The 11,716-nt window shown below is 43.7% G+C and overlaps 1 protein-coding gene across 3 annotated transcripts in view; it reads right to left on the bottom strand.

Moving 5' to 3' along the window:
• Nucleotides 1-6,513, bottom strand: part of LOC122563263 (T-complex protein 11-like protein 1) — a 57,112-nt gene extending 50,599 nt beyond the window's left edge. The window contains exons 1-3 of one of the 3 annotated variants that reach the window (XM_043716907.1): nucleotides 6,399-6,513; nucleotides 6,113-6,256; nucleotides 3,201-3,389 (exon numbers count right to left, since the gene is read on the bottom strand). In XM_043716907.1, coding sequence (XP_043572842.1) covers nucleotides 3,201-3,345 — 145 coding nt within the window. In that variant the 5' untranslated portion in view covers nucleotides 3,346-3,389; nucleotides 6,113-6,256; nucleotides 6,399-6,513. The other 2 variants (XM_043716906.1, XM_043716905.1) reach the window with 2 other exon arrangements.
• Between the last annotated feature and the right edge of the window lie 5,203 nt (nucleotides 6,514-11,716).

Here is an 11,716-nt window from a genome sequence, read left to right as displayed (position 1 = left end):
CCCTCAATGGGGAGGGGGGGGGGTGGATCTTGCGCACTGTGTGCTGCTGCAGTTTCCTGAACGGGGAGCAGACTTTAAAAACTCTGAGCCCCAGAGGAAAGGCATTTAATTGATTTACCGATTATCCGAACGAAATAGTGCCCGCCCATCTCGTTTGGATAATCAAGGTTCCCCTATATTGGATTTCATAGGAGCTGGTTAAGGGATGCTGGCTCTGTGAGGTTTAAATTCACTTCTGAACTATCTGCTCAGCTAAACAGCACAAAAGAATACTGCACTTGGTCACAGACAGAGCCACAAGCACTTAAAGTGGGGATCAATATTTGACTCTGAGGAAGAACTAGATACCAGAACAATTTGGAAGGGGTGGTGCAGTGTTTCATTATCCCACCCACCCTTTTCCATAATGGTTGTTCCCATGGCCTCTATGCACGTGGGAAAATGGTCCTGCTCCAGACTGCTGCCCAGTCACTATAATTAAGTGTGGCATTTGGCACACCACACTCTTCAATAAGGTTGCAAATCGTTACCCTTGCAACAGTCAAAGAGAATTGAAGGTGAGCTCAAACAAAAGCAAAGTATTGCATACGCTGGAAACCTGAAATAAAAACTGAAAATGCTGGAGCAACTCAGCAGGTCTAGCAACATCTGGAAAGAGAAACAGAACTCCAAAGAGAAGTTGTATTGAACTCAAACCATTGATTTGGTTTCTCTCTTGTGATGATGCTGTCATTTTAAAAAGATTATTTTGTCCTGGGTTTTTTTTTGGAAGAGGGGTTGTAAAGGCAGAGGCATTGAAGTTCTACTGGAGACGACCCAAGTCAGGAACTTAGGAGGTCGTTAGGGCTTTTTAAAAATGTTGTAACAATGGAAGGGGAGTGGCCAGTTCTCTCAGATCAGGCTTTCTAGTTTTTTTTTTAAAAAAGCTGTAACGGTCAGAAGCTGTTTGCATCCCAGAAAAGTTGGAGCTTCAGTAAAACGATTCCTAGCTGCTACTTTCCCTGAAATCTCTCTTGATGCTATTTCATCCTGGAGTGGAAAACTGCATGTAAAAATCGGTGTCTGATTTTACCTTTTTGCCACGGGGTGTATTTATGGGATATTATTATATTGGAACAGTTCATTAGTAATAGTTACTATATCTATTATTTGGTTAAGTTTTCCAGTAGTTAATTTATTCTAAATTCCTTTCTTTTATTGGCATTTTAACTATAGTGTTTAAATAAAATGTATTTTGCTTATCATAGAGTAGTTTGACCAGTCACATGACATCCAGAACACACACTTTATATCTATCTTTAAAACAAGAAAAGTCAGAGTTTAAGCTACCTTCTTAAAATATTTTGAAGCGGTCTGGCCTGGTCTGGCCCATAACACTCTGCACGAGTATTGCCAGACCTGCTGAGTTTCTCGAGCACTTTCTGTTTTTATTTCAACTGGAAGCTGCTGTGGTATCAATAATTTTTGCACATTGGTTTGCACATGATGTGTTTAGAGACACAGAACATTCCAACATCAACTTTGTAAAAGTGAATGATACAGTGGCTAAAATGTTATCGGCCTTTTCAAAATGGGCTGGGGGATGGGAGGGGCGGTTTTGCAACAGAAAGAATCAGCAGGGAAGGCCGACATGTTTCCTCAGCCATGGGAATTTACCAAAAGTGTGTATGGTAGTGACTTGGCAGCAGGCCAGTTAGAGCTGGGCCAAAGAAGGATCTGCCATCAGCAATGGCTACACCACCCACCATAGTCCTGATTCTACCTCCAGAGGGTCCACCCTTTCAAAAACCATGGGATGGCTCTCTGGGCACTCGCACAAATATTTTTTATGCCAATCCTTGAGGGTACCTCAATATAGAGGTGCCCTCTCCCTCCACTTTCAGCCTCATCACTGGTCACTTCAATTGTCCTGAATGCCATAGTGGAATCAGCCTTTTTGTCATGGTCCCACTGTTCACTTGTGTGGCTAGGGACCTGCCTTTGGTTCCATTGGCAGCACTGACTGTATGTCAGTAAAATGCCAGCTCAAGATGTCAATCAAGCAATGAAGTATGCCGCATTGGTTGCATGTGCACCAGTTCCTCTCAGTGCAGCATGGATGCCAGAGGCTATTTAATACCCTGTCCATACCTCCTGGGCTCATTCTAACTCAGATCATCAAACTCAGATCAATCTGATGGGAATGCCCGAGCATCACACCTGACAGTTAGCATAAGCTGGAAAAACTGCTGATTTTAAGAAAAATGGTTCATCCTTCAACTCCAAAGGTCAGCTTGCTGAAGAGCCTGTTGTGATCAGATAAAAGAAACAGCAGCGAAAGCTGCTAGAGAGGAACACTTTGACAATTGCTGCATTCCCAAAGCTGTTTGGATTAATCATAGGGATCGTACAAAGTTTTCAGATAAGTGTTCTCAAGCAATGGAATTTCAGAGAGTTATAAATGTGTAATTTGATCCAATAGAGGATAATATTTCTTTATTACCAATTAATAGGGAATAATTAATATGAACAATTACCATGATCTGTAAGGATCAGAATGGAGATTCTGCTAGCTACTGGGCAACACTAATGATGGTCACCACCGTCTTCAAGGGCAACTGGAGATGGGTAATAAATGTGGAGTTCTCCAATTTCAAATAACCTCCCTTCCCATCCTTTTTCAATCCCCCACCTCCTCCCTTTCATCCCACTTTCTGACCTGTCATTCCAGCCACCAACTGGATTCATTCCTCCCATCAACCAACCAGGCCATACCCTCTACCTCTGTTCACTATCACTACCTCACCACTCCACTCCACTCCCCACCCAAAACCGTCCCCAAACCCCCTTTATCTGCAGTTCCCCTCACCCCCACCTCCAGTCCTGAAGAAGGGTTATACCCGAAACATCGACTGTTCCACCTCCTGATGCTGGCTGGTTTGCTGCACTCTTTCAACCTCCTGTTTGTCTACCTTGGATTCCAGCATCTGCAATTTTTGTCTCTCTAACTAGGCCTTGTCAGCGATGGCCATATTCATTGAATAAATTATCATTTTAAAAAATGGTGGAGTAAGTAGCACTTTTGTGTGACTGCACTACTGACATTATACCTAGACACCTGTGTAAACCAGTGTGGATGTGCTGATTTTGAAATGTCATGTTTACTAGATGTGGTTGACACATGCAAAGTGATGCCTTGAGAGTGGTCACCTTGTACTTACAGCAGGAAACCCCTGGTTTACAGAGGCCAGGCATGTTTGTGTCGCCTTTTCCTGTTGCAGACGTTGTCTCATCAAGCAAAGCTCCTCTGTCCTGCTCCTGTTGACCTTTGCCACTGGCATCGCTGGTCTCCTCACTGTTGGGCATTTTGTCTGGGCTTTCCTCCTTTCGAAACAAGTCAGATAATTAATCTGTCAAAACAAGACATGTTTTTCAAAGGTACTGGGAGAAAGTAAGGACTGCAGATGCTGGAGATCAGAGTCAAAGAGGATGGTGCTGGAAAAGCACAGCTGGTCAGGCAACATCCAAGGAGCGAGAGAGTCAATGTTTTGAGCATAAGCTCATTCCTGATGAAGAGCTTATGCTCGAAACGTTGACTCTCCTTCTCCTCGGGTGCTGCCTGACCGGCTGTGCTTTTCCAACACCACACTTTGCCTTTCAAGGTACTGCTGACCAACAAGATTTCTCTGACAATTGAGGGCACCTTCCCAATAGCCTCCATTTTTGGAATTGTCACCATTTGACTTTGGCGTCAACCTATTAAGTACTGACTCTGTGCTGGAAAACTTTTTTTTTTACAGTCAGTTTTCATAACTGTAGAACCTTTGTGGTGTGGTATGCTCAGATCCAAGCTCATGCATTTACAGATGATTACCTGCTGTTGCTGAGACTCTGGCAGCTATTAGTTCCAATAGTCTAGATACAGCACAACTTAAACACCAGATTTGTTTTGGTAAATTGACAGGGAAGGGAACCTTAATTTGGAGAACAAAATTGGGCAGAGCATTTGGGCAGACATTGTCCCATTCACTCCTTTTTTTTTTAATATAAAAAGCAAGTGACTCTCAAAATCCTTATCATATTCACCAAAATTACTTTTCAAAGGAAAGCCTCCACTGTTTGTTCAGCATGCCCTAATTAAAGGAGAGCAATTCACATTGTAACACGAAACGTAAGAACAGGCCATTCAGCCATGCAACCCCACTCCCCCTCTACCCTATAATGCTTCTCCTTGCCAATTTCCAATGCTTCACCTTCTCTTTGCAAGTTGCTACTTAGCCTTTTTTTAAAAATTCATCCATGAAATGTGGGCATCATTGACTGGGCCTGTATTTATTGCTCATGTTGAGTTGTCCTTGAGAAGGTGGTGGTGAGCTGCTATCTTGAATGCATTCAGTCCATGTATTGTCGGTGGAGCCAGTATGCTGATATGGGAAATCACTCCAAATCACCTTTGCAACTCCTTCCAGCCCTACATCCAGCTTACTATATGGACTATTACAGTACTGGCCATGTATTCACCCAGCCTCCAACCATTACCGTGAATCCAGTATGGGGAAGCCTCATCCCAACCTGGAAAAAGGGCAGGGAGGACTTGATGGGAGGCAGAAACTAAAGCAACAAATGAAACCACGAATACAACTCCTGAGTGACCTAGACCCGATTATGGTAATGGGGAGAAACAGGAAAGCGGAGATCAAACTGTAGTTGGATCAGCCAGGACCTTACTGAATGGTGCAGGCAGCTCAGTAGTTCCATTGGCCCATTGCTGATTTCATTAGGATTGAAATTAGGTATCACTTCTACCACAAAGAAATGTAGAACTTTCTTTTGCAAATGAGAACTGATGCTAGATAAATATGAGGTTATGGGATGGGGGGGGGGGGGGGGTGCAAAAGGCAGATAATTCACTGACAGATTAGCCATTTCAGACAGATTCAAAGGTTGAGTGACACGATTGCTGTTCTGATGGGGGAATCCAGTCAGTTAAAGTGCAGAGGGTGCCTGGGAGATTCTGACCTGGAACCCAGTCCCAGACCCTAGAATTCCACAATGTTTGCAACAAACAGCATCTGAGACAATTCCGCGCGTCAGGGACATGACGGCAAATTGCACACAGGATTTGTGCCTCCTGCATTCACCAGCACCTATTGCTGCTAACAACCACCTTTTGCTGTCAGTGTACACTGCTCGCGTTATCTCAGCATCCACACAGTGTGGAGCAAGCACGGGCAACAGGGAGGGACACCAACAGACCCGTCTCAATCGAAATCCAAACACTTTTGGTTGCACTAATGGCAAGTCTGGCTTTTAAACCAAAATAAAGCTGAACCACATCCCAGATATTCAACCGCGAGACGAATAAGCGCATAAATAGCGAAAATAAACTCGTAATACAATTTAACATTTCAAATCTGGAATGCAACCCTTTCCGGTACCATTTAACAAGAGTTGGGGATAAATCTGCAGTGCACACAGTTAAATTTAAAGCCTTCCTTCCGACATTTGGGTAAAAAAAACGTTAAGCAGTCGAGCTGCTAATCTGTGATGAAGAAATATGTTGAAAAGAGAGTAAATGGAAGTTTTGTTTGTCCTTGAGCTGAGCTGAGCTGCCTTACCTGTGAGATAACTGCTCGGAGTGTTTACACCCTATCAGTCCCGCTTGTAACTTTAAACTGAGCCCTGCCACTCTGCTAACAGCACGGGAGGGCTCTATCAATACAAACTTATACATTTAGACACAGCGCTACGCAGCGGGCATAATTTTTCATCATATTCCGACTGTAAATATTCAAGGTGTGATATGTGCAAAGCTGTAAGTGTTTCATTTGAATTATGGTATGATGATGTTTTCCGCAGCTCCTCTGTTACCCCCTAATGAATGGTCCATTCCAATATTGAAACTAAACAGAGTATTGGAGTTCCGCCCGTGCAGCCAGTCACAAAGTTGTACAGTCATTGAACAGCTCAGGAAATCCCTATCTAAGATACATTTGTTGTCCTTCCACAGCTAAGGGATTTACAAAATTCACCCGCTGTAATACGGAAAAGAAATTGTGTGGAGTCACAAATCTGGACAGTCCCGTTGTCACCCCTGAATCAAAACATAATTTAAAAATAAGCAATGTCTTACCATGGCAACCGAGGAAGTGACAACGAAGCGACGACAGCGAATTGGTGAGCCCATAGCAGGGCAGGGACTGCGCGAAAGCTTCACGCTGCGAAATGGGCAACACAAACAGGCAAATGCCAGGAATATACAGCCCCCCTCCGGCACCTTCAGTGGAGAGAGAAACAGAGTTAACATTTCGAATCCAGTGCCCCTTCTTCAGAACTGATAGTTCCTGGGAAAAGGCTATATATAGAAAGATGGTACTTCAGATTTCCAGTACCATATTTAATTTTTAAACTTTATATACCGTATATGTTGAAGGCATGGGTTGGGGGGGTGAAGCCAGCGGATAGGTGGAGTAGTGAGAGAGAAAATAAAGTTAGGCAGACAAAGTGGTAGCTCATGCTAAACCAGGAAGAAACGCTGACAAGTAGGTGAAAGTGGCTCAACTGTGCTGACTCACCCCATGTGATTGACAGGGCCTGAGGGATGGGTAAATAACATGGACAGTGTTCAGGTTATAAAATTATTGAAATAATACAAGGAACCGCAGGACCAACAGCAACTTCTGTTTTTGACTGAAATTATTGAACTCTATATTGAGTCCTGAAGGCTGCAGATCCCCAGAAAATGAGATGCTGTTCTTCCAGCTTGTGCTGAGCTTTGCTGGAGCACTGCAGCCTGTCAGAGACAAAGATGTTGGCCAGGGAAACACGGTGTTGTGTTGAAGTGGCCAGCAACTTCAGAGTCATCTTTACAAACACAAGGTGGGTGTTCTGCAAAGAATTCAGCCAGTCTGAGTTTCTTCTTCCTCAATACAGAGGAGACCACATTGAATACAGCAGACTAGCCTTTAGGACTCAATGTCCAGTTCAATCATTTTAAGGCCAGAACATCTCCTTCCATATCCTTTGTCCATCCCCCACACCCTGAGTCCTGTCATGACATGGGCTGCTTCTTTTTATGTCAAAATTATACTTTATTCATTATATATATAGTCACAAATGCTGTATGGTTCTGTACAATAGAGTATCAAGGAAACAAACACATATTGGAGTTTGAATCTATCCAAACAAAACAAAGACATCTCTTACACATACAAGACATGCACTTGAGGCACTGGGATGTTCCGAAAACAGAACAGACCCACATTTAATTTCAGTAGGAAGATCTCTGATGGCGGTCTTTCCCCACGTGCCCTTAGTGGCAGCTGCCCCAAGCTTTCGTGTGTCCCTCAGCACGTAGTTCTGGAACTTGGAATGTGCCAATCTACAACACTTGTTGGAGGTAAGCTGCTTGTTCTGGAAGACCAACAAGTTTTGGGCAGACTAAAGAGTGTCTTTCACCGAGCTGATGGTCCTCCAATCTATGTTTGTCTCGGTGTGCATCCCAAGGAACAGACCATAGGGCATGGAATCCTGCATCACAAAGCTGCTCAGGATGAACCTTGACAAAAACCATTGCATCTTCCTTAAGACTTCATTTGCAAAGGCATATTCCAAAAGGAGATGTGTGACAGTCTCTACCCCCCCTGCCCCTGCAGCCGTTTTGAGGGCAGTGAGCAATGGTGCAGACCAACCAGGTGTTCATGAAGCATCTCACAGGTAGTGCCCTTCTCACCACCAGCCAAGTAATGTCTTGGTGCTTGTTGGAAAGTTCTGGTGATGCAGCATTCTGCCAAATGACTTTGACAGTCTGCTCAGGGAACCACATGACAGGATCTACCCTCTCCTTTTCCCTCAGGGTCTTGAGGATGCTGTGTGCTGACCACTTCCTGATGAACTTGTGGTCAAAGGTGTTTATCTTTGCAAATTTCTCCACAAGGACAGGTGATATGGAACAGTCCAACTACTTGGCAACAAGGCTAGTCCCATTCTTCCCAACACCGGGGACAGGTAAAACCTCAGTACGTAGTGACACTTTGTGTTTGTGTACTGTGGGTCACTGCACAACACATGGGCTGCTTTCAGCACAGCTAACCCCTTTCACTTACCCGTTGTCCTGATTAACAGCTTTTCACCCTCCATGGTTTAGTATTAACCACCCATTTGCCTAACTTTCTTTCCCTCTTAGCAAGTTTTGAGAAGATTTGTAGATTTCTTTCCCTCTCTATAGATTCCGCCTCCACCTATCCTCTCACACCTTTCCCCCACCCCAACCCCTGTCTTCATCTGGGTTTAGTATTAACCACCCATTTGCCTAACTTTTTTCCCTCTTAGCAAGTTTTGAGAAGATTTGTAGATTTCTTTCCCTCTCTATAGATTCCGCCTCCACCTATCCTCTCACACCTTTCCCCCACCCCAACCCCTGTCTTCATCTGAAATACCACTTTTTATTAACTGCTAGCAGTTCGGAAGAAGGGTATCTAGACTCAATATGGTTACTCTGCTTTCTTCTCACATGTGCTGCCAGACCTGCTGAGTTTCTACAGTGATTTATCTTTTTTTTGTTTCAGATCTCCAGCATTCACAGAATTAATATCTGTCTGGTTAATTAAGTATTAGATTTATAGAGAAGTACAGCACAGAAACAGACCATTCGGCCCAACTAGTCCATGCCGACCAAGTATCCTAAATTAATCCAGTTCCTTTTGCCAGCATTTGGCCCATACCCCTCTAAACATTTTTATTCATGTGCATTCAGATGCCTTTTAAATGTTGCAATTGTACCAGTCTCCACCACTTCCCTCTGCAGCCCATTCCACACACGCACCACCCTCTGTGTAAAAACATTGCCTCTTAGGTCCCTTTTAAATCTTTCTTCTCTCACCATAAACCAATGCCCTCTAGTTTTGGACTCCCCCACCCCGGGAAAAAGACCTTGACTATTCATCCTATCCCATGCCCTCATGATTTTATAAACCTCTATAAGGTCACACCTCAGCCTCCGACACTCCAGGGAAAACAGCCCAGCCTATTCAGCCTCTCCCTACAGCTTCAAGTTTCACTACATCCTTCCTATAGGAAGGAGACCAGAATATTCCAAAGTGGCCTAACCAATGTCCTGTACAGCCGCAACATAACCTCCCGACTCCTATACTGAATGCTCTGTCCAAAGGAAAGCATACTAAGCACCTTCTTCACTATCCTATCTACCTGCGACTCTACTTTCAAGGAACTATGAACCTGCACTCCAAGGTTGCTTTGTTCAGCAGCACTCCCCATTAAGTGTATAAGTCCTGCCCTGATTTGCCTTTCTAAAATACAATACCTCACATTTACCTAAATTAAACTCCATCCGCCACTCCTCGGTCCATTGGCCCATCTGATCAAGGTCCCATTGTACTCTGAGGTAACCTTCTTCGCTGGATGCTACACCTCCAATTTTGATGTGATTTGTTCAATGTTCAGATGCTGATGAATTTCAAACATCCCCCTTTGGCAGAGTTCTCCTGCCTGAACCCCTCTTTGGCTCTCTCTGATACAGGAAGGTGGAGAAAGTGAGGACTGCAGATGCAGATGCAGTCAGAGTCAAAAAGTGTGGTACTGGAAAAGCACAGCAGGTCAGACAGCATCTGAGGAGCAGGAGACTCAATATTTCAGGCATAAGTCCTTCATCAGGAATGTTCCCCTTCCACACTCTCTCAGATACTGGCCCTAGCGACAGTGAATTGGACCAGAGGCTTTGAAGTTTCTCAGAAGTTTGCACCATTCTCTCAAGAGCTTTTGATAACAGGCACAGAAGCGGTGTGAGAATTTGATTCACAGCAAAAGACTTTTTTTTAACACAAACTGTTTTCAAAAGCAAACTTTCTGAGAAATCTTCTCATTTGCACTCTCCCCTGATTGGAACTGGAATTCTAACCAAACATCATTGACCTGAAAAGTTAACTCTACTTCTCTTCCTGTAGATGTTGTCAGAGCTGTCATTCTTCCCATACTTTGTCTTGTTTCAGAATTCCAACATCACTCCACTGTAGACCTAACAGCTCCTTCCTGAGTGAGCATCATGAAGCCATCAGCAGAATTGACTTCCACTGTGAGCCAAGCCTCATGGCCTGTCCAATCTTTCACTCTAACAAGTGTAGAAGGAAAATTGGCCACTTTGTGAAAAGACAGTAGGAAATAGGAAGAGGCCATTTATCCCCTTTCCCCTCGGCCATATAGTGGGATTACGGCTGATCCATTATTCCTGATCTCCTTTCTTGCCCTTTTCCCATTATCCTTGATTCCCTGACTGATCGAGAATCTTTATCAGTATTCAATATACACAAGGACTCTGCCCCCACAGCTCTCTGTGGCAAGGAGTTCTAAAGACTCACATTGCTCTGAAAGATGAAATTGCTTATTATTTCAGTCTTAAATTGCTTCCTTTTATTCTGAGACTATGCTCTTTGGTCCTACACTCTCCTATGAGCAGAAACATCCTCTCAGCACTTATCCTGTCAAGCCCCTTCAGTTCGTAAATGTAATACTGTCATTGAAACAAAGAAACAGAGTGAGACAACAGGGAACGAAAGGCCAGTAAGCCTGACATCAGCTGACAGGAAAGTGTTGAAATCTTCTGTGCAAAATCCATGTGGAATTTATGGATCTGTAATTAAGGCAGTCTTAACAATGCACTTAGAAAATCTCAGCTTGATCAGCGTTCAGATTGGCTTATAAAAGGGTAATTGTGTCTGACAAATTTACTGGACTTTCTAAAGAATGCAACCAAGAAGGTGGATAAAGGGGAACTAATACATGTTATATACTTAACTCTTGAAAAGGCATTAGATAAAATGCAACAAAAATAAGAGCTTAATCATGAGTCATATATTAGCATGGGTATAGGGCTGGTAAACAAGCAAGATGCACGAGAGGGGATAAACGGGAGATCTTCAGTGTTGCCAGGCTGTAATTGCCTCAAGGGTCACTGCTGGGACTTCAGCTATTTATAACCTATACTGATGACTTAGGTGCAGAGTCTGAGTATAATGTATCTAAGTTTACTGATAATATAAATCTGGTGTGAATGCAAGCTGTGAGGAAGATAAAAGAAGTTATAAAGAGATATAGACAATTTAAGTGAACAACTGGGTGGCAGATGGAGTATAATGTGAGGTTATTTATTTTAGTAGTATGAATAGAAACAGAATAAGTTTTAAACAACAATAAACTTGCAAACATTGATGTTCAGTGTGGACATTGGGAAGATGTTTCTATCAGTAGGAGAGCTTAGGACCCAAGGGCATGGCCTTAGAGTAATGGGAAGACCCTTTTAGAATGGAGACAAGGAGAAACGTCTTCAGCCAGAGAGTGGTGATTCTGTGGAAATCATTGCCTCGGAAGGCTGTGGAGGCTAGGTCATGGAGTATGTTTAAAACAGAGATAGATAGGTTCTTGGTTATCAAGGGGATGAAAGATTATGGGAAGAAAGAGGAAGAATAGGTTTGAAAAAATGAATGGCCTATTGAATGAATGGCAGAGCAGACTTGATTGGTTGAATGGCCTAATTTCTGGCCTTTTATCTTAGCCTGCTGGACACCAAGGATATATTTCCCTCCCCTCCCCTATCAGCATTCCGTAAAGACCACTCCCTCCGTGACTCCCTCGTCAGATCCACACCCCCCACCAACCCAACCTCCACTCCCGGCACCTTCCCCTGCAACCGCAGGAGGTGCAAGACTTCCGCCCACACCTCCCC

Source organism: Chiloscyllium plagiosum, chromosome 26 (assembly GCF_004010195.1).
Source record: "Chiloscyllium plagiosum isolate BGI_BamShark_2017 chromosome 26, ASM401019v2, whole genome shotgun sequence".
NCBI lineage: Eukaryota > Metazoa > Chordata > Chondrichthyes > Orectolobiformes > Hemiscylliidae > Chiloscyllium > Chiloscyllium plagiosum.
Note: the sequence above shows the minus strand (reverse complement) of the source record. Positions and strands in the feature narration are given on the sequence as shown.